At 41.4% G+C, this 24176-nt stretch overlaps 1 protein-coding gene across 6 annotated transcripts in view; it reads right to left on the reverse strand.

Moving 5' to 3' along the window:
- LOC126035296 (vasculin-like) overlaps nt 1-24176 on the reverse strand; it is a 43348-nt gene that overhangs the window by 14029 nt on the left and 5143 nt on the right. For 5 of the 6 annotated variants that reach the window (XM_049793739.1, XM_049793734.1, XM_049793735.1 and 2 more), the window contains 4 exons: nt 16926-17045; nt 1804-1927; nt 1089-1312; nt 374-440 (listed from right to left, as the gene is read on the reverse strand). In XM_049793739.1, coding sequence (XP_049649696.1) covers nt 374-440; nt 1089-1312; nt 1804-1927; nt 16926-16988 — 478 coding nt within the window. In that variant the 5' untranslated portion in view covers nt 16989-17045. Of the gene's footprint in view, nt 1-373; nt 441-1088; nt 1313-1803; nt 1928-16925; nt 17046-19188; nt 19289-24176 lie in introns of all 6 variants that reach the window. The other variant, XM_049793736.1, reaches the window with a different exon arrangement.

The raw sequence follows: 24176 nt of genomic DNA on the forward strand, positions 1-24176 counted from the left end.
CTTCCAACAGCTCTAATCAGTCAGGAGCATTCTTTTACAAAGTGTTCAGCTAGCAATCAAATCACTAGTTTAGGGGGCCCACCTTCATCACATTTCCTCTTGGGAGATAAATTCTTGACATCTTTACTAAAAGACATATACTTGTTCTTGGAAAGAATCCTAGTTGTGGCTGCATCTACAGACCAACAGATTGATAACAAAATAGAAGTGTCACCTCTCTAACAAAAAGATACTTACATTGTAATAATATTGAAGTTTCCTCAATTTCAATCTATACCTTTGTAATATTCTAAAAAAAATTTCCTATGTTTCAAATAAAACAACTTCAGATCTCCGCTACATTTTTATGTTTAGAAACATCAAAAATACTCACCCCACACACCTGCAGCTAACGACTTATTCTGATTTGGTGTTCTCTCATATTCAGGATTCAAAGATGGCTGAAAGGAAAATAAGTCTTGAATTGTGGGACCAATGAAATAAAGAATCACATATTGGAAGTATGACCTCTGCTGTCAAAGATTTTTAAATGGAGACAGACTAGACACTTCCCCCTGCAACCCAAACAGATCAACGCTCACTTGTTTCCTCTTCTCCAACAAAACATCTCAAGCAGCAGTCAACACCATTATATGAACTGTCCAGAGAAAACAAAACAGTGATGTATAGTTCTTCAAAGAGGAAGCTCACCCTTCCCCTTACATCCTACAATTCTAGGTTGAAGCATGGGACCTTGAACAGCTGGTGGCAGAAAGATCATTTTGTTAGTACTTCGGATTTCCAGTAAGGTACTTGTGTAGAATTAAATACATACACATGCCACAGTAAACTGTGGTAAGATATTGTGAAATAAACTTAGAATGCAATTATGGTTTCACTTAAACACTTAAGTGACAATAATAAAAACATAATGATAAAAACTGGATATAAAAAGAGAAACAAGTTAGTGGAAAAATGACTAACACCAAAGGGTGATCCTTTATATGATGATCTGTAACTGGTGAAATCTCATTAAGTAGCTTGTAACGAACAAAATGGCACTTGCAGAAACAATGAAACCTTGTTTATTATAATTACAATTAACTTACAAAATCCTCAGCCTCAAACTGTTTGGGTACTTCCTTGTCTTCCTTTTTCCCAGTTTCATTATCAGATACATTGGTTTCATGCAGTCCTTGGCCTTTTCCACAGTGGAAAGTGCTGGTACGAGTGCGGGAACCTCCACCATGGTATCCCCCACGATGGGTTATATTTTCTGTACCATTTCTGCCTTGTGAACGCCAACCATTCTTCTCTTTTCTCCCAAAATGCCCTTAGATTTTTAAATTTTAAAGAAATGTAATTACTAAAAATTTTGAAAGAACATTCTACTTTTGCACAATTGGTAGAAGAATTAAACAAGCAGCTCTATACTCTGGGATGCGACAGCATAGTAAACTTAGTTTTCATTCACATAAGCAGTAGGGAAGAATCTCACAAAACAGTGCCAAAGAAAGAGGATAGTAGTCGAACATTAAGAAGACAAACCCCTTTTCTGGCTGTTCATTTATATGTTGTAGCCTAGAGAATTAACTTGACCACCACCTTCTTAAGAGAAATACACCTGGAATCACACTACTTAAACCAACCCTTAGTCATCACATTGTCTCCCAGAAGATCTGTCTTTCCATTACCTCTATTCTACTACAGAATACAGCATTTGGCATAGGACAGCTATTATCATCAGATTTTTTTTCCTAGCCAAAGTGCTACAAAGCAACAATGTAAACATATTTAAAATGTTCCATGAAAGCTAAATTATACCTCCATTAGGCCATCCAATGTTAGGATCAAACCCATCTGAAGAGTCGTGTCTTCTGCGATTTGCTTCATAATGATTCTCTGTCCACGAAAAATTTTCAGAATGTTTCTCAAAGTTCAGTGATGACTGTAAAGGAGAACAAGTGATAGACCTGAAATATCTGATTAATAACAAAACTGAATATGTACAGAAGTGAACAGAACTGTAATATGTACATTACTTGTGGTATATACAATCCATTTTTAAAAGGACTGTCATGGTTTAACCCCAGACAGCAACTAAGCATCACACAGCTGCTCTATCACTCCCCCTTCCTCAGCTAGACAGGGGAAAATATAACAAAGGGCTCATGGGTCGAGATAAAGACAGGGAGAGATCACTCAACCAATTATTGTCATGGGCAAAACAGACTCAGCTTGGGGAAATTAACTTAATTTATTGCCAATCAAACCAGAATAGGGTAATGAGAAATAAAACCAAATCTTAAAACACCTTCCCCCCACCCATCCCTTCTTCCCGAGCAGAGCTTCACTCCTGGATTCTCTACCTACCCCCCCAGCGGTGCAGGGGGATGGGGAATGGGGTTACGGTCAGTTCATCACACATTGTCTCTGCTGCTTCATCCTCTTCAGGGGCAGGACTCATCACACTCTTCCCCTGCTCCAGTGTGGGGTCCCTCCCACGGGAGACAGTCCTCCACAAACTTTGCCAACGTGGGTCCTTCCCACGGGCTGCAGTTCTTCACGAACTGCTCCAGCATGGGTCCTTTCCATGGCGTGCAGTCCTTCAGGAGCGCACTGCTCCAGCATGGGTCCCCTGCAGGGTCACAAGTCCTGCCGAAAAGCCTGCTCCAGCGTGGGCTCCTCTCTCCACAGATCCACAGGTCCTGCCAAGAGCCTGCTCCAGCGCGGGGTTCCCACGGGGTCACAGCCTCCTTCGGGCACCCACCTGCTCTGGTGTGGGGTCCTCCATGGGCTGCAGGTGGATATCTGCTCCACTATGGACCTCCATGGGCTGCAGGGGGACAGCCTGCCTCACCATGGTCTTCACTACAGGCTGCAGGGGAATCTCTGCTCTGGCACCTGGACCACCTCCTCCCCCTCCTTCTTCACTGACCTTGGTGTCTGCAGGGTTGTTTCTCTCACATGTTCTCACTCCTCTCTCCGGCTGCAGTTTCTGTGCCACAGCAACTTTTTTCCCTTCTTGAATATGTTATCACAGAGGTGCTACCACTGTCACTGATTGGCTTGGCCTTGGCCAGCAGCGGGTCTGTCTTGGAGCCAGCTGGCATTGGCTCTGTTGGACATAGAGGAAGCTTCTCGCAGCTTCTCACAGAAGCCACCTCTGTAACACACACACACACACCCCCGCTACCAAAACCTTGGCACAGAAACCCAATACGAGGACTATGAATGGCGGACAATACAGCAGTTCTCAAGTATGCATATGTTCAGAGTTAGGTCATCATCTCCCATGCTAGCAGAAGCTATATCTTCTGCTCTAGGACACTGAAACAGTGCTGAGGACCATGCTTGTGACACAAAGTAAAAAACCCAAGTGTTTATTTTGGTTTGGCAGCAGAACAGAGCACAAGTGACGTGTAGCAGCAGAGAAAAAATAAAAAAAGTAACAAAGGATATGAGATCACAGTTTGGAAGGCAGGAAAGAAATCTAGGATCTTAATTTGGGTGGTTAGAGACTACACATGTACATTGCATAGAAAGCAAAGAGTTGCTTCCACCAGAGGCAGCTGTACCCTAAGAAGGCCCAGTTTATTAGCCTTGTCATTATAACTTAATAAGGCAAATGCAACTAGTTACGAAATATAAGTAAAACCTAGAGTCAAAAGTATACAGATTCACAAATATACTTCAAATTATCAGCTTATAAAGTAGGCATTATAGAAACTTTAAAGTAAATCTTTAATATACCAGTATGACAAACTTTAATGTTGAGAATAGCACTCAAATCAAAACACATCCTGACTAGAACTTATACCTAAGGGAATTAAACCAAAAAAGATCATGTCTTACAGCAGCTATCTTCCCTATTACTTCTATCTAGCTTTACTACTTTAACACACTATAACATTTCTTTTGCTGTTACACCTTAAAAATTCAAGAATAAATTTTCATTCTGCAAAAGTAGTGCTTAGCCTTACTGTTGTACATACTGTGGCAGGTACACAAAACTTCCCCGGGCAGGGAGGAGAGGAAAAAAAAACCCCAAACCCTAGAGGCCACAGGTTGAAAGCCGAACTGACCAATCCAACATGCATCAGGTACACGGAAATGTTGACCTTTTGGCCAATGGGGATTAAAGAGACCACAGATCAGATTCTACAAGGGTATAAACAGGGTCCCGCTGGAGGACATGTTGGAATCAGTCCTCCTTGGAGCAGCAGGTCTGCAGTCGGGGACTCCCCCCTGGGTTGAGGCACCGCCCAAGGTAACTCCTCAAGGGAGAGAGCCCTCATCTTTTAGGTGAGTGATATGCGCATTTTGAGTCATCACTTTTAAATCTTAAGAATTCTTAAGTCAGCTGTGTAGTACTCATTCCCCTTTCATCATTAAGCCTGTGGTTTACTAATGTTATCGGAGTTCTAACTAACTTTTTTTACCAAAGAATAAATCTGATTTTTAACATCTGTTGGATTTGATAGTGTGAGCCTCTGTAACATTAAATTGGCATAGTCGGCAAGATGGCATTAATAGAGGAATTATTACAGAGGCACGGCTGTAGCCCTTCTCCCCCAGGTATGGAATGGGTGAAGGAGAAGTGGTCTGACCCAGCAGTGGTCACGGAGAACAGAACAATGCCACAGAAGTAGTCGAGATGGCAAAGGCAAAGGCAGTGTGTGTGCCATCCTAGCTGCCTGCTTGATTCAAGCGCAAAGCCAAAAGAGTGTTTTTGATAGATTGGCAAAGGATAATTCTAAAAAGCAAGGGGAAATAGATTGTTTGAAGCTGGAATTAAGACAAGGAAAGGAGCAGACGCGTCTATTGGAATGAAGGATTGAAATTATGCTAGCATAAGCAAAAAATCCCCCCAGCATCACCCAAATCCTAAAGTTAATCACGAGTACGGACCCTGAAGATTGGGATGGGGATGTTTGGGGAGACTCTGATGAAAATAGATTTGAAGAGGTAGAGGAATTGGAGAAAAGGGACGTGCAACCCCTTATTAAAACAGAAAGGCACACAAATCCACATGGTGGGAATCCCCAAACCACTATTCGCACGACCCCTTGGACGGGACCCAAACTCAGTGAGCTTACAAGCTAAGTTTTCGCACAAGCCGGGTGAAACTGAAACTGAATATTTGTGGAGAGATTAACGGGGGGGGGGGGGGATCGGATACTGTTGAGTGATGACAAGGAGAGAAGTTTCTGGGCACCGGGAGTGTTTCTGAGTGACAGACCAGCGGGTGATCAGTTGATAACGTCCCGAGTAGCTTACTGGGCTGGGGGTGTGGACCCCAAGGAGAGAGGAGAACCTGTTACTATCCAGGTAAAGGGACTGTCGGAGTTAACGGGAGTGGGAAAGGTCGCCTGTGTTCAGGGCCATGTATGATAGAGGGCAGCAAGGGATACTGATGGCCACACAGGTGGACCCCCGCCACCTTAGACCCCTTATTAGAGGGCTGCTGGATACTTTAAAGGTACACGTCCAGTCCCTCGAAGAAAGAATTCAGGGGGCCCTTGAGTGCAATCAGCAGAACCCCCAGAACCCACCCATGCATGTGATGATTTGGGCAGAAGTACTACGCAGTATAGTTGTTCACGGGTGCAAGATGGGACGGATGGAGCTGAGCGGTGGCGCAGAGGGCAACAGGAAGGTCCAGCAAGCCAGTCATAAACCCCACCCCTAACGGCCTCCCTCTCTAGGGGCCTGAGCCTCCTTCCTGGGGTCGGCCAGGTTGGAATTATGATCCCGGAACAATCTCTGGTGGAAAGCATTAGCACTGGGGGCACCCCAAGCCATGCTGGACTGACAGTCCACTGACGACATGGGGAAGCTAGTGGAATTGCTGGAGGAGAAAACTAGAGACCAAAGGGAAGCGCCAGCAACCCCGCCCCCTCAGGAAGAGAAACTGGACCCTTTCGCGGCACTGCGAGAGGAACTGGAAGGGCTAAAAAACTAGAAGCTGCAGTTTGGGGTTCAGGCCGCCCAATCCGCATGGTGAATACTTGCCAATGGTCTGCTGATAAAGAGCCTTATATGCACATTCCTATGGGTCCAAAACAGATAAGTTTAGAATTTTTAATTGATACAGGAGCCCAAATTAGTGTTTTAAATAAATGACAAGCTCGTGAACTGGGAATTAAACCATCAAGAAAGGCTATAAACATTAGAGGAGTGACAGGAGTGGCAGAAAAATGTCCTATAGCTCAAACTCAACTCTGGCTACCTGGGAAAAAGAGAATGACGAGTGTGGAAGTGGCTCTGAGCCCCTATGAGGGAAATATACTGGGATTCCATGTGCTGGCAAGCAAACAGTGGTACCTACACAATGGCAGGATTTGTAGCTTCAGGGGCAGAAGGGCAGGGGCTATTCATGTGAGAACCTTGCAGGTCGCTCCTGCACTTCCACAATCTAAGGTAACCCGTATATCTCAATACCCGCTGCTAGCCACGGCCAAACAGAGTATTTCGGAAGTAATTAACGATCTTGAGAAGAGACAGATCATAAGTCACACACATTCCCCTTATAATTCTCCTGTTTGGCCAGTCCGTAAATCGGACGGGAGGAGGAGACTAACTATTGATTATAGGAGATTGAACATTAATACTCCACCATTAACTGTTGCTGTTCCAAATATTACCTCAATAGTAACGGCAATACAGGCCGCGGCCCACCCATGGATGGCTGCTTTAGATGTCAAGGATATGTTTTTTATGGTTCCCCTAAGGGAAGAGGACAAACCCCAGTTCGCCTTCACTTGGGAAAGGACCCAATACACTTTTAATCGACTTCCCCAGGGATATAAGCACTCCCCCACTATTGCTCACAATGCTTTAGCCAAGCTCCTTGATGCTGTGGAAGTACCATCAGGCGTTCACATATATCAATATATAGATGATCTCCTAGTCGGTGGGGATAACAAGGAACAGGTAGGGCAAGTGGCTGAGGCCATCTGGAATCTGTTAGTCAAGAATGGGCTAGACATTCCATCTTCTAAATGTCAAGGTCCTGGACAAGAAATTAAATTCCTGGGGGCAAGATGGATAGCTGGAGCAGTTGCGGTACCTGATGACACTCTATCAGCTATTGAAAAGGGACAGACTCCAGGCAATAAAACAGAATTACAAGAGCTGTTAGGTACTTTGGGCTACTGGAGAAAACATATACCAGGGTTTTCAGTGATTGCCCGCCCTCTCTATGACTTGCCCCGAAAGAACAGAAAATGGGATTGGACTTTGCAACATACAGAAGCCCTTAACACTCTGAAAGATGAGCTTAAGGCTGTCGTGGTTTAACCCCAGCCAGCAACTAAGCACCACGCAGCCGCTCACTCACTCCCCCCCATCCCACTGGATGGGGGAGAAAATCGGGAAAAAGTAGTAAAACTTGTGGGTTGAGATAAGAACGGTTTAATAGAACAAAAAAGAAGAAACTAATAATGATAATGATAACACTAATAAAATGACAACAGTAGTAATAAAAGGATTGGAAAGTACAAATGATGTGCAGGGCAATTGCTCACCACCCGCCGACCAACACCCAGCTAGTCCCCCAGCGGCGATTCCCTGCCCCCACTTCCCAGTTCCTATACTAGATGGGACGTCCCATGGTATGGAATACACCATTGGCCAGTTTGGGTCAGGTGCCCTGGCTGTGACCTGTGCCAACTTCTTGTGCCCTGGCTGGGCATGAGAAGCTGAAAAATCCTTGACTATAGTCTAAACACTACTGAGCAACAACCGAAAACATCAGTTATCAACATTCTTCGCATACTGAACTCAAAACATAGCACCATACCAGCTACTAGGAAGACAATTAACTCAATCCCAGCTGAAACAAGGACAAAGGCTTATCAGAGACTAGGCCCATTGCACCCACGAGATCCATTGAGGGTGAAATGGGGATTTGCTGCACATGCCTCATACTGTGGCGTGTTTCAAAAGGGGCCACAGGGACCAGCCAAGCCTTTATTCTTCTCTTCCACTGCATTTAAGGAGACTGAGCAACAATATTCAGATTGGGAAAAGGGGGTCCTCTCCCTCACTAGAGCAGTTAAGGAGGCTGAAAAGCTGCGTATCTCACAGGATGTTATAGTACAGGGTCCTTTCCCTCTCTTAAATTCAATCCTCAATGGGTCACCTCCTCCCGAGGGAGTAGCCCAAAAGGCCACAGTTAGGAAATGGTACGCATACCTAGAAGGGATAAGCCAATTGCTCCCACTAAAGGAGGGTCCGACTAAGGTTTTCAAACTACAGCAACCTGTGAACCCCGATCCGACCTTGTTGGGTTTACCTTATAAACCTTCTCCAACTGAGGAGGCACCCGAATTCGTGGCAGGCTCAGATGTGCAGGGAGTGTGGCTCACAGATGCAGCTGCCCGTTGACTGGGATCAAAATGGCAATATAAAGCAGAAGCATTGGAAATTGGTACTGGGAAGAAAGTCAAGGAAGAGGGTGAAGGTAGTGCACAAGTAGGACAACTATGGGCTTTATTACTGTCCACAGAGAATGGTGCTACCATCATCTATGCTGACTCTTACATAACCTTTAAGGGCACTACAGAGTGGATATGTCAGTGGGAATCTAGTAAGTGGGAAGTAGGTCATGCAAAAGTGTGGAGGATAGAGGACTGGCAATAGGGAGGTCTTGGCCTTTAAAGGTGGGATGGGTGAAGGGCTATGCTCAGGATGGAACCCCAGCTATGAAATGGAATCAATAGGTGGACCACCTGGCCCAAACCAGGATGGTCACCAGCAAGAAGGAAGATTGGGATAGACTAGCTGAATGGTTGCATATCAAACGAGGCCACTCAGAGAAAGCAGATCTCTATTATGAATGCCGATCTCAGGGTTGGCCAGTGTCTATGAAAACCTGTGAAGCAATTCTTACAGCTTGCCTGCAATGTCGATTAAGGCTTAAGGTTAATCACCCAAACCAAGCTCTGGCCCAGCACATCAGACAAGGCAAGGCTCTTTGGAGCACGTGGCAGGTTGATTACATTGGCCCTCTGAGACCATCCCATGGGAAGAAATATATTTTGGCAGGAGTGGAGGTAGTATCAGGATCATCTATGGCAACAGCCGTTGGCACAGCTACTGGAGACCAGACAGTCCAGGATTTGTGAGAATGGTTTGGTATTCTACCTGTTCCCGAATGCATTCAAATTGATAATGGATCACATTTCACAGCCACAGTGGTACAAGACTGGGTGCGAGGGGAAGGCATCAAATGGGTATTTCACACCCCATATTACCCCCAAGCTAATAGTATAGTTGAGCAAACCAATGGCTTGATCAAAAGACATGCTGATGTCTGTTATGGGTTTGTGTCACGCAGGGTTTTTTTGGTAGTGGGGGAGGGGGCCACAGGGACAGCTCCTGTGAGAAGCTGCTAGAAGCTCCCCCAGCTCCAAGTCAGACCTGCCTCTGGCCCAGGCCAACCCCCAATTAATGAGAGTGGTAGTGCCTCTGGGATAACATATTTCAGAAGGGGAACCTGCAGTGAGGAGTGGAACTGGAATGTGAGCAGAACACCTATGCAGATATGAAGGTCAGTGAGGAAGGAGGGAGAGGAGGGGCACCTGAGGAGATGATGCCCCTGCAGCCCATGGTGAGATGGCAGGCTGTCCCCCTGCAGCCCATGGAAGTGAACAGTGGAACAGATGCCCCCGAAGATAGCCGTGACTCCATGGGAAAGCCCACACTGGAGCAGTTTGTGACTGAAGATCAGCCCGTGGAAAAGACCCAAGCCAGGGAAGTTTGTGAGGAACTGCAGCCCACGGAAAGGACCCACACCAGGGAAGTTTGTGAAGAACTGCAGCCCGCCGTGAAAAGGACTCACATTGGAGACATTCATGAAGGACTGTCTCGTGTGGGAGGGACGCCACACTGGAGCAGGGGATGAGTGAGTAGTCCTTGAGGTGGAAGGAGCAGCAGAGACAATGTGTGGCAAGCTGACCCCAACCCCCATCCCCTGCACCGCCAGGGGGAGGAGGTAGAGAGAATCGGGAGTGGAGTTGAACCAGGAAGGAGGGAGGGGTGGGGGGAAGGTGTTCTAGGTTTGGTTTTACTTCTCATTATCCTTGTTTTGATTTGATTGGTAGTAAATTAAATTAATTTTGTTTCTTCCCCAAGTTGAGCCTGTCTTTTGCCTGTGACCATAAGTGGTGAGTGATCCCTCCCAGTCCTTATCTCGACCCACAAGCCTTTCTTAATGTTTTCTCCTCATCCCACCATGGCTGGGGGCGGGGAGGTACGAGTGAGCGGCTGCGTGGTGCTTTGTTACTGGCTGGGCTTAAACCACAACAATGTCTCACACCATAACTGTCACACGCAATTACCACAGACAGTTTTTACTATTAATAACCAATGGGGAAATTATAGAAGTCCAAAAATTCAAACATTTTGTCCTATAGGACCATTACCGGGTGATGACTCTATACCAGATGATCAGAGACACCAGTTCCCACTGAGGACATATGTGGGCCAACCTGTCATGGTGAAACTGCCCTCCATTGGCATTGTTCCTATCACCCTAGTAAAACCCAGAGGCTTATATGCCTGGGAAGCCTTAGATGGGAATGGAAAGACTCACCGCATCAGTGCCCAGTGGATAATCCCAGACTTCTAACCCCGTGACCCAGTTTTAGGACCAAGGACTAGTTTTGTGCTTTCTTACAGGACAATGAAGAAACGAGCCATTCCAGTGCTTCTATTAGTAGTGATGATGGTGGCAAGCATGGATGGTGAAGATCTGGATGACAATGTCGCGGCAAAAATGATGGTGGGATTCACCCGAATGATGAACCTGACCTCTGTAACGGTTTGCTTGCCTACCTCCAAATCAGCTGAAGATCCCTTACCGATATTTGTGCAGGACATCAACATATTGCGAGCTCTTGAGCTCACATGGGAGCAATGTAACAATTATTAGCTGGAGGTTCAGGGAGGACAGGGGAGGAGATTATACTTATGTTCTCTATAGTTGGTCACCGTGTGTGGTAAATGCTAGCTTGGTATGGAACACCAGATGTAACTCCAACCAACCTATGAGACCACAGGGTGGAGCTGGAATGGTACCACACCATGCCCCGAAATTCAATGGGGGGTGACCGCATACAGTACTCAATGGAACACCAATGTCCATTCCCTACAATACACAAAGCCATTAAATGCCTTGTGGTGCATTAAACACCCCGAAAGGGATAACAATGAATGTCCCGGTAAATGTAACCAGAATTCATTTGATTGTCCTCTCAATTTTATGTGGGCTAGACACACCTATGGACCTAGCTGGTATGGAAAAAAGGATAAAATACCCCTGGCAGGATGATCTCCACTCTGGAACTGTCAGGTGGAAATCGGGTGCAAAGACATAGATGAAATGCCATTACTATGGCGAGATCCTCCTGCCCAAGAAGCTCTTACACAGGGCTGTATGTAGCAATACTAGCTACTTACGACCCTCTGTCCTGGATTGTAGCAAGAAAAGCTACTGTCGTCCCCTTACTACCACACCAGGTTCGTGTCAAACAGCCACTGTCCCTGCACCCCCTAACTTGCTGTGGGTATGTTCTGATGGCCATTTGTATTCCCGACTATATCCAACTGTCCTGAGACTAGCCTGTATGTTAGCTGTGCTTTCTCTCTGTCCCATTTACCAGGAAGGGCCCCTACCATAGAAGTGGTGGGATCATAGGCCAAGGAATGTACAGAAGGGATGGCAGGAAGCCTCAACACGAGTTGGCAGGAAGCCTCAACACGAGTTGGGTGGTTGATGGAATCAATATTTGGGCTAGGAGTTGCTCCAGTGCGAAACTGACAGAGCATTCTAGAACTGAGTTTACAACTATCAGCCTTAGCCAATGCTACATCCAACAGTTTGGGACTCTTGAACAATCAGTTACAACATACCACTAAAATGACCATCCAAAATCAAGCCGTACTGGATTTGATGCTACTGAAAGAGAAGGGCGTATGTGGAGTTTTGAACCTGTCAATGGACGACTGCTGTGTCCACATTCCAAATGAGTCAGTGCCACTTCAAGATCAAATCAACAAAATAAAGAAAGTGGCAAGAGACTCAGAGGCAATTGCTTCTGCACTAGGGACTAATTGGCTGGGAAAGGTTTTAGATATGTTCAGATTTTCTTTGATGGGATGATGACCAGCCTCCTCCAATCTTTAATAATGATTGTAGTTGTGATTATTGTCATCTGTATTGCAATAAGTTGTATCAAACACTTGGTAGTGAAGTCTGTACTAACAGTTAAGTATACCCCCTTAAAACCTGTTCGTGCGCTGAATATTCCTGCATCAGATATTCCACACTAATTCTAGACCAGAATGAAATGATGACCCACAATGAGCATCAAATTCACCAGACTGCGCTCCCTTTTAACTTTGGAGGCAAGAGGTGACTGTACCACCACTCCAAGGAAACCAGTCGAATCGTGACTGTGGTCACAGGGTGGATTGTGTGGCAGGTACACCCACCCCAACAGGAAACAAAACTTCTCCGGGCAGGGAGGAGAGGAAAAAAAACCCACCCCAAACCCTAGAGGCCGCAGGTTGAAAGCTGAACTGGCCAATCGAGACATGTGTCAGGTACACAGAAGTGTTGACCTTTTGGCCAATGGGGATTAAAGAGACCACAGATCAGATTCGACAAGGGTATAAACAGGGTCCCGCTGGAGGACATGTTGGAATCAGTCCTCCTTGGAGCAGCAGGTCTGCAGTCGGGGACTCCCCCCTGGGTTGGGGCACCGCCCAAGGTAACTCCTCAAGGGAGAGAGCCCTCATCTTTTAGGTGAGCGATATGCACATTTTGAGTCATCACTTTCAAATCTTAAGAATTCTTAAGTCAGCTGTGTAGTACTCATTCCCCTTTCATCATTGAGCTTGTGGTTTACTAATGTTATCGGAGTTTTAACTAACTTTTTTTTCTGAAGAATAAATCTGATTTTTAACATCTGTTGGATTTGATTGTGTGATCCTCCGTAACACATACCACACATATCCCAGTGAGTGATAGCAGAGAGCTGTGTTATCCAGCACCTCCCTGCCACACAGCCAACCTTTGATGCAGATTAAGCAAAGCCCCCTTCCCTCCAGCACATACTGTGCACATATATGTCCACTGTATTGCACATGTACAAGAGATCCAACACTTCCCAGGGCCATAATAGCTACAAATGCATAAATTCACATAAATGTGGAAATGTACTATGTGAGCAAAGTAAGCTTAGTGATTCCAGGAAGTATCAACTTTACTGCACCAAAAGCATCAACTTTGCTGCCTGAAGCTTGCTCCCTTTCCAGACTGAGTAACATTCAGGGGAAAAAAAAAATAATTATAGCAGTAATGGTACACATTTGAAAATGAAAGCCCCAAGTTTATTTCAACAGTTATTATCCATTAACGTCTAAACAAGCCATATTAATATTTTAAGTACTCCACTGGTCAAAGTGAGTAGAAAAAAAAAAAAAGAAGGAAATCACATTAATAGGTTTAACTACTTCTGAAAATATGTTGAAGAAAATTATTTCCTCCTCCCCCACCACCACGAGACAATCACACAAAAAATGACACCTAAGTTCTACTGACAATGCCCCAGCAGAGCTCAAGGTGCTGTTCAAAATCCACTACTTAAAATTCAAACTCAAATAAGCAATAGATATGTATTTCCAAACTGTATAGAAGTCAAATGAAAAGGGTTTTCCCTCTCAGTTTGAGACCTGGGAAGTGAATTATTTCCTTGACAAACTTGGAGAGAGAGAGAAAAAACAGAAAACCACAGGAAATTATCAAAAGATCTAAGTAGTTAACAAATTATCATAATGAATCTCAATATTTAAAAAATAATTCCTCATAAACAAACTTTGAATAAGCTGCCAAAAATTTCCAAAAGCTCCAGATCTGTTGATCATAGATGAAATTTTAGAAGATAGCTTCATGTGTTCATTTACATACGACAACCTTCTAATATTGCCTTTGAAGTTTAACTTCCCTTTTTCTCTTTTGTATGAACTTTGAAGAACAATCACATTTTCACAAACTATAACTGACAGCACTTTATATAGTGTTTGAGTTGTACTTGATATAATGCATCTAAAGTCTCTAAATTGTGTGCAAAGATCATGCAGTTTGCATTTTCCCCACATGATGGAGGTATCAGTCTATCAAGCCTCTTGTGGCAAAGATGACAGTAAACCGTAATCGACAGGAAATCTACTGGCAATTTCTGGAAATTGAGGAGTTATCTGACTTGATTTAACCAAACAAGAAAGAAAGCAACACAGATTTTTGAAGTATAAGAAGTCTTATTGCTTAACATGAAGTAACAGTAAGCTTGCAAAAACTACTGAGTTTACCAGTCTATCTGCAATCTCCCCATACACATTTTACAGCAATCCTTTCTGAAAAGTTTTGTCCATATCCCAAGATGGCTTCACGATTCACAATGCTTTCCCATTTCCACCTGCTCAACTGCAATACTGCACTAATGCAAGTTATCAGTTTCAGACCTGAACTAAAGCTACTGAGCAATGGATACGCAGCTATCTCAGTAGACTTTCCTATATAAGTGACAGGGAGATGATATAAAAGCTTATCCTTAAGAAGAAATCATCAGCAATAGGCGAGATGGATTTCAGTCAAGCAGTAATCTATATCAGTCACATTAAGAAAACTCATTTACAATCCCAGCTTCCTGGCATCAAGTTTTTCTAATGGGCATGGTGCTGTTGGGTTGACGGTTGGACTCGATCTTAAAGGTCTTTTCCAACCTAAACAATTCTATAATTCTAATGCTAGCCTTTACCTACATAAGGGAAAGCCTTGTCTACCCAGGATTGAGGGGGAAACCAAATTCGTAAAGATGCAATAGATGCGAAGTGCCTCTTTCAGGGAAATAAAAACTGACCAGGCAGAGTTCAGTTTCTCCTTCTCAAGTCTAAATGTTGTTGATACCATAGCCTCATCCCAGCTCCATTCTGCATGAAACATGAGACACCTTGCCTTCCTCACCCCATTCTTCCTCTTCATCTCCATCCCTCTTACCTGCTCTTCTCTTCAGCTGCTTTGTCAAGATATGGGAAGCAGAAATAAACATCTATTCTAGGAAATGGAGGGAACAGGGAGCAGGGGGGCACAATATTTGAGACCTGTCTTGTAGAGGAATGACAGGATAAGCCTTATTCCGTAAACTAGGAATTACTACACATTGGGTAGGACCAAAAAGACTTTAAGTGTTTAACATCCAAATGTACTCTATATCACAGAATGCTGATCATTGAGGGAGGAGGTAATGCAAGGAAATAAGCTACATTTCAAACAATGAAGCACAAAGATTATAATGGAGAAAGCATACAACTACAGAGTTTTTGGAAGAGATGAAAGAAAGTCTATCTAAACTCCTTGAGGCAAAGATTCATGGAAGATAACAGGATCCATAACATATGCTTGCAATGAAATTTCCCACAATTCAGGAATGAGGTGACAAATACAACACACACCCCAGATATATTTGAGTAGTACTGGGGTAGTGCTGGAACTTATTTTTATCCTGCTATATTGACACTTTAAGTATGCAGGTAAAGCTCTTCCAACAGATTCTTGAAATATGTGGAGAAAGATTGTTTTGCAGTTATGACACCATATCAAACTAAGCTCCGATTATTTTTCTGATTGAAATTGTATTTAAATTAGAAAAAGCAGATCAAAAGAGTTGAATATCCCAGAAATCTAGTAGAATGAAAACAAACAGATTGCGGGATCCATCCTGAAACAGATAGGCCTGATGTTCCCTGAACAGCAACTGACAGTTGCTGATAGACTATACTAAACAAAGCAGCTAGCCAGATCAGTGTAGAAGAAAGATGAATAGAGCAATAAAATAAGGACATTCAGTGACCTGACTTAAAAAATGCATGTGTGTACGTGTGTGTGTGTGTAGACATATATAAGTAAAGCAATGGGAACACAACTAATAGTGACAACTGACTGTGCATTTAACAATAGTACAAGCCTATTTCCATAAGTTTATAAGGGCTAAACATTTTCCATAGACATGAAAGACAGCAAGAAACTTACATAAATACATTAAAGCAAGGCAATGCCACTCTCATAGCTGCAGATATGGATATTGCATTCAAAAGATTATAATGAAGACAACAGGTCTACAAATAGGGAAATAAAACAGACAACAGGAGTATGAAATATCCAGTGCTGCCTCTGCTTCTGCATTCACACAAATTAAGAAAAAGTAGAAGGATAGGCCAGAAAAAAAGAAAGATTCACGAGATAGACATATTCAAGGCTTCCTAGAATACTTACAAATCCTAACAATTCAGATTGCTATTTCTTGTTTCCAAGCTGTCCCATTGTATAAAGTAACAGTAGTCTAGATGAAGCCACCACAGTGAGAACGCACAACTATTTGAAAGAGCCACATGCTACCAGTAGTAGCAAGCATCCCACCAGCAACTGAAGAGCCATTTCAGAAGGTCTATTTCAAAAGCATTTTTTTAATCACTTGGATGACAGGATTACACTTCTGTAAAATGTATAGGAGACAGAGCAAAATCAGAAGCAAGAACATTAAGCACATGCGCCTGTCTCAGTTCTTCTAGCACAAAATACTATAATTCATTTTAAACTCCTGAAGAGGGAAATCTTAATCCAACAGCTCTGACTATGTGTCTGGGCACATACTTCTTTCCATGAACTCAGATGCTCAAGCAAAAATCCCTACAGGAGGTACGAGCTTGACAACCAAGGTCCAACTATTTAAATCATGACAGCAAGACTTGCTAGATATCATCTGTTATCACCCTTCACATATTCATAAAGAGATTTGTATTTTTACTATGACTGAGGTTGACATTTAGACTTCTCCAATAATGAGACTGCCTGTTCAAAAGAACAGCAAAGAACATACCTTTGTTGATGACGGCAGAGTAGGAAAATTAAGCCAGGCTGGAGCAAAGTCATGCTGCGCCATTTAGGTCCAGTCTCTCCAAATCAATGAAACAAGGCTTCAGCACCTCATGGCAAGTCCCTGTAATTGAAAAAACCAAGAAATAAGTACTTTTCAGATGCTTACCTTACAAGAGGATTACATTTGTGGTGTTTTGATCATTATTTCCCTTCTGTTTTCTGGTATTATTTTCTCACACAGATCTGTTTTTAGAATCTAACTAGCCTCATCTCATTTATAGCATCACATCTGCACTTTATTACCGAAGTGTCACACTAATCAAATATATCACAGGCATCATGAAAATACAACTGTAACATTCACTCCTTTATTTCCTCTTATAAATGGGATGAAGCATCTTGCATAAGGTCTAATCAGAAAGCTGTGGCAAAATTAGCTTCTTAAATTTTTTCCGGTACTATCTAGAATGGATTGCAGGAGCTATTTCATTAGCTTCCTAGAAGCAGATGATTTTTCAAATTAGTCCCTAAAAGTTAATCTTAGAGGCCATATTAAATTTCCTTAATAAGACTAGATGCTCAGGACCACCACAAGCCCCATATTTTCTCTAGATTTAATGGAAACAGTGTTTACGTGTCCAGAAATACTGACAAAATCCAGTAAAATTCTCTAGTTTGAAAACGGGCAAGAGAAGGTAATGGCTTAAGATAAAACCCAAGAGTACTTTTTCTACCCCATGCTCTCTCCACAGGTGGGAAAACATCTCTCAGTAAGCAAGAGATGCAAGATAATGCAAACTATATTACTTGAAGCTGAACAATAGCACAGAAAGGAAAGAAAGAGATGAAACTGCCTGAATTATAAGGGTATGCAAATCATGCTCTGCAGCTAGATACTGCGAAATTGTCAATGACTCAAAAGTATCTTAAGTATGATATACACGTCATGGTTTAATGCCAGCCAGCAACTAAGCACCACACAGCCACTCACTCCCCCCCACACCCAGTGGGATGGAGGAGAGAATCAGGATAAAAGAAGTAAAACTCGTGGGTTGAGATAAGAACAGTTTAATAGGACAGAAAGGAATAAAATAATAATGATAATAATAACAATAATAGAATTGGAATATACAAAACAAGTGATGCACAATGCAATTGCTCACCACTCGCTGACCGATGCCCAGTTAGTTCCTGAGCAGCGATCCACCCACAGGCCAAGTCCACCCAGTTTATATACTAGGCATGATGTCACATGGTATGGAATACCCCTTTGGCCACTTTGGGTCAGCTGTCCTGGCTGTGTCCCCTCCCAACTTCTTGTGCCCCTCCAGCCTTCTTGCTGGCTGGGCATGAGAAGCTGAACAATCCTGGACTTTAGACTAAACATTACTTAGCAACAACTGAAAACATCAGTGTGTTATCAGCATTCTTCTCATACTGAATCCAAGACATAACAGTATACCAGCGACCAGAAAAAAAATTAACTCTATCCCAGCTGAAACCAGGACAACACATTATTAGAAATTCAGCTAGTGAAAACATAATTAACATCCACATGCATTTTACAGGGAGACACAAATAAGCACATATTCCACACCTCTGCACAACAGAGTGCAGATCTGTTAGTGAGCACAGATGTAGTTCACTTTAAAGCTGCCGTAATTTGAGAAAGTTTTAGTAAGAGCTGTGGAATCTGAACTTGATAACTGAACCAGACTACTGCAGACTTCCAGTGACAGAGGAGAATGTTCCAACTTCTAAAAGGAAATATAGCAGATTTGCAAGCATTAAACTGCACTACTATGTTGAGCTGCTGGTTCTTTTTTATGCAGTGAGCTCATGCTAAAGTTTTTAGATACCTCTGATACCAGAGTTAAACTATAAGGTAAGATGCACAAAATCCACTATCATTAAATAGAGACAAGTTTAAAAGTATGTGTCACCCAAATAACTTGTTATAAATTACTCTACTGAAGTCATCCAACACTCTCTTCTAAATTAACTTCAAAAGAAATCCCAGAGAAATTTTCTAAAGAATCCAATTATGTCAGACTAATAAAAAAAAAAAAAAAAAAGGAAGTTCTAGAGTCACAGAACTGTCACAAAAATAGCTTCTCTAATAGGAACCAAGTTCACTTACTGATTAATCATGTTTAGCAATGGTATAGAAACAGATGCTAAATTAAGAAATAGCAAATTAAATGTGAACACACTACAGCAAGAAAAATATTTTTTTTTCTCCTTCCCTCAGATACAGTTCTCATCTCCAAGCAAAAGAATCATGAAATTTTTAGAAAGGACTAAGACAGGTATCAATACTGGAAGATCAGCACAATAAAATCTTCAGACCAAGGCATTTACAGTCTAAAAAACAAATGGAGAGATTAGGTTTATACCGAATAAGAACATAACAAAGGATCCAAAAGGTATTACCAAGTTATTATTGGTGAATCGGCTATTAGGTATGGGACAACAAAAGCACTAACAATGTGATTTCTTAATAAATTAGCTTTACTGTTTTTAGAAATCTAGTCAAGCTTCCTAACGCTACTATTTGTCCAACTGCTATGAAAAGAGTTTATTCTTAACTTACTAACATCCCTACCTTTTACCTTCGCAAATAAATCAAGGGCTGAGGTGAGACTTGGTGATCACCAAGTATCTAAGGACTGGAAAGGTGTTTTTAACCAAACTTTGTCCACAGCTCATTGATACTGGGTATATATTTCTTCCCACAAAAATTATTCTAGAAGCAGATTCAAGTCTTCCCCATGTTCTCAGTTCTCCAACTAAAAGCTCTAAAAAGGTTTTTGATAGTGCTGCTGAGTCAGATGAGTCAATCCCTTTCCTCCAAAACAGTATAGTGAAGTGACAAAAAAAGAAGCCTGAGCCAAAACTAAACAATACTCAGAGTGCAGTCAGCAGCAGAATATCTGTAAATTTCAATAAGCCCATAAAAGAAACTCTTTTAGGCCTAATTCTTCCAGCTAATTTTGTTAAAACAACAATAACAAAAGCATAAATGTATTTTTTAGAACCAATTTCATAGGTTTACAGTTAAAGACTACCAAGAAAAGCAACTACTGAAGATACTGATCTCCACACCACTGAAGTAAAGAAAACACTTTCTCTCATCTGCTTGTACATAATATTGGTCTGACAATTAGACACAGGAAAATCGAGTATTTTCATTATTAAACCTTATTTACTCACTAACTTCTAAAAGGCACAAATACCCTATTCATAATTAATTTGGGAAACACACAGCAGGTCAGGAAAGGACAAACATCTTTTTTTTAAAACTACATTTTAGAGTACACAGCCTACCCAGCTTTAAGTTGACAATACCATGCTTTACTGGGCTTCATACATACTCTCTCTCATAGATGCTACCTTTTTGGTGTTGCCAACAAGTTTGTCCTAGAATGTATTTTAATATAAAAATATTTTCACTACAAGCATGAGCTCTGTTTTGATGATCTAGCAAATATCTGATGGCTCTAGGATACACTGCAGTCTTAGGAAGATATTTTTGGTAAATTGAAAACAGATCATAAAAAGCAAGAATGGGATGTCAGCAAGACCACTCTGCTGCCACAGACAGGATTTGCTATGCTTAAACCCTTCATGATCAGCTTGGTTGCCAAACATCAGTTTGATTGATTCTTTGTTGCTTTCTAACTTAAGTTAGACCAACAACTGAGACTATCACTTTCTTCTGCAACATGTCCCAGTATTGAACTACTCTTGCATCACTAGAAAGGTTTCTTCTATGAGGTCTGACATAAGTCTTATTTCCTGCTATTCAAGTCCATTACTTCTTAAGCTATCCCCAGCAGAGACATTTCTGCATTCTGTGTCCCCCAAAGCACTTGCAACCTCTATTCAGATTCATAGTATCTACAAATTTAATAAGCATACACTCCATTTCATGATTGAAGTTATTAATAAATACTGAAGAGACTTCTTTAGAAATTCACTTGATACAGCCTTCCAGCTTGACATCAAACAAGAGCTGCCTTGACAAAGACTGAGGAGCCACTAAGGCAAATAAGTAACATCGATCAACAATTTAGAAAAACACTTCTGCCTTTCAGAAACATGGGACTGCTACTTTTAAATAATTTTTTTTTAAAAAAAATCATTTAAAGTATTTGAATAAGTAAATAATATGCACTTGTACTAGCATTTACAGGAATTTGCTTTAATTATACTGACAGACCACGAAGAACTCATTTGTCTGCTAGCAAGCCTTCTCTTACATGCACACACCACACAACAGATCAACTGCTGTTGATTTTTAAAAAACAAACATCTTTTTCCCCTATGTTTATCAGGAGAGAAAAAAAAGAACATAGGATGCTTACTCATTCTCATACCATTTGTCCTAAATTAGGGACTCTTGCCACCACAACTACATAAGTTACAGATTTCACTCTGCAATTTCACCCAATAGGCAGACTGGCAATACATGGCAGTACAAGCAATTGTATCACATCCTTATTAAGTCAGGAAGACAAACCAAGCATATATGAATTTCAGAGGGGCCCAATAAGCAAGTCTGTATGACATCTTAGAAAAGAGCAGCCATCTACAAGAAGGGAAGGGAGGCACACAATTTTCTATGAGGGAATTAAAACCGAATGTTCACTATCAGAGATATGCCAAATACCAACTGTACTGCATTTCACAACAACAAAGCAAGCAAGCTATTTGCCAAGGTCAAATTTTTTTTTTCCCTGAAGCAGCAGCAGGCAAAGTTCACACTAAAACAGAGCAACTCTGGAATAACAGAGCTACAGAATAAATTGACCCTTCAGTTCTCCCATCTTGGGCCAGCTTCAAATATTTACTTCATCTATTTAGCATCAGCCACAGAACTACAAAGTTTTGCTCTGAATTAGGCAAAGAAACTATATGCTCAAATCCTAACCATCAGACTACACAGTCTCTCTTCTTCATAAACAGAAATGTTCAGAATTTTTCCTCAACCAAGCAGACCATTAAAATAACCTGCTCCATCAAAAGTTTTTTCCTTCTGCCACAAAAAAGCCCCCACATTTTCTTTTAAACTGAAAATTTCTTGTGATAAAATATCCTTCCCTGTTATCTCTAGTCAAGAATAGCACTAATTTGAAGTTGGTAAGTGTAAGCTTTAAATAATACTTTTGTTTAAACCCCACACATCTCAATTTTTATTCCCCTTCAAAAACACAGCTTACTCTGTCATTCATTTAGCAAAGCAAAACAAGCTAATTTCAAGTTGTTATTATGCTATTCAAAATTTGTATGTTAATAAAAAAGAATATTCAAACCCTAACACAAGCTTTACGGAGTTTTTGAAAATGGAAATATTTCTACTGATCACAAACTGCTGCAAAAGCATGACAACTACTTGAACTAAAGAGTATTTATTTCCCTTATTTTCTCTCCATGTAAATGCACAGCCACAACAAAGAATAAGCTTCAATCTTTACAACCAACCTTTTAACACTTTGAAAGGAAAATGTGTTGTCGTCATCCCCCCACATTTCAGTGTAGAAGAGGGTTTACGGACTTATGATAATTTACAAACAAGGTTAAGTTTGGATATGGTAATTCTCTCAAGTTATTTGGTTCTCTAAAATTTATTGTCAAAGACTCACACCTCCAATAAAAGGAAAGGGAGTTGAACCTTTAAAGGTCTTCTCTCCCACTAGTTCAACAGACATTAAAAAGTTCTGAACAATTCAGCTGAAGCCTCTTCTTTCTCAACTGTGCTACTGCAGAGCAAGTAAAATCTCCAGTTTTAGTCTCACTGTCCCCACCATCTAATACAGAACTATTCTGATGAGTATTCTAACAGTGGACAATTAGGAAGTATAAAAGAAAATCTCCATTCTTTTAATTTACCTTCTTGCCTCATCTTTAAAAAAAAATAAATATATGAGAACTAAGGCTTCCTATAGAACACTGAGGATGGGACAAAGTCCTCTGTCAAATCTGAACACCTCAAAAAAATCTTATGACATGCCAGGGTATGAGAAGTGTATGGAATCAAACTGTAACAGTCAATTTTTAACCATAAAAAGCCAATACATTCTTTAGTACTGACACAGCCCTAAAACCTAGCTTTACATTGACTTAGCAAAAACAAACAAAAACACCTAAGAAAAACCCACCTTCATTTCTACTTAGGGCTCAAGTTCCTTATGTGAGGATGAATCAACTAAAGTTCACTCGCTACCTTTGTTTTGCATAAGGATCTAGAATGTCGGAAGACTTGATGGGACACTGGTGTTCTAAAAATCCCAACCACTGCTCCTTATCATATGGTCCCCTTTCTGTATATAGATATGGTTCACAAGCAACAGGGTTTACATCACTTCTGTGAATCAAATATTATTGTCACAAAAATCAAAACATCTTTTAGGAAATGTTTTAGAGAGAGACAAAGTTAATGAGAGAGCTTAGAATACCTTGATCATCACTTTTATCCAAAAAAGTTTTCCTTCTTGCACTGTACCAAAATGTAAATTAAAAAAAGCTATGTTGTAACACAGAAAAACTTCATATTTGAAGGTAAACTACAACCAGGTTCCTTCTGCTTGAAATCCTACACTTGTAGTACCATTTAGCAGAAAGCTGGATAAACACTAATCTCTTGTCCTCTGCAAGGTTCAAAGTCCAGAAGCTGAAGCATTAGTGCACTAACATCACCACCCAGTTTAGCATACATTATGTAACAAAATCACCAGGAATGCTTTTGCACTTTGGAGTCTTCACAAGGATCTGAAGAAAAAGCAGTTGAAAAAGGTGGCAGTTTTAAAATATCCTGAGCATATAAAGCAGAAAAATGATTCTATATAATTTCAGCTGTTTCCCAGACTATGTTTACCCAAAATATGAAAGGAGATGATTGTGGAAGAGTTGATGGCACCACATAGGCCATTATCATCAGTCACTGTGTAATACTACTGCTCAAAACCACACAGTAACAAAAAAAAAAAAAAAAAAAGCATGCCAAGTATCATTCAAGTTTGCTTATAATAAGGTCTGCAAATAGTTCTCCTTGCAGGACAGAATTTACTCCTAGTACTAAAAAATAAAGAACTAAGAGCAACTTCCCCAGAAGTTATTGATGAACTATCACTGCCAAACTGTTTTATCCATACATTTTAAACAGAAGAATCTCACTAGAATGGAGAAAAGAGCTTAACATACATTAGCTTGTGAAGTACTAACAAAGCTAAATATCTACACAATTTCCCTA

This window comes from Accipiter gentilis, chromosome W (genome assembly GCF_929443795.1).
Source record: "Accipiter gentilis chromosome W, bAccGen1.1, whole genome shotgun sequence".
Taxonomy (NCBI): domain Eukaryota; kingdom Metazoa; phylum Chordata; class Aves; order Accipitriformes; family Accipitridae; genus Astur; species Astur gentilis.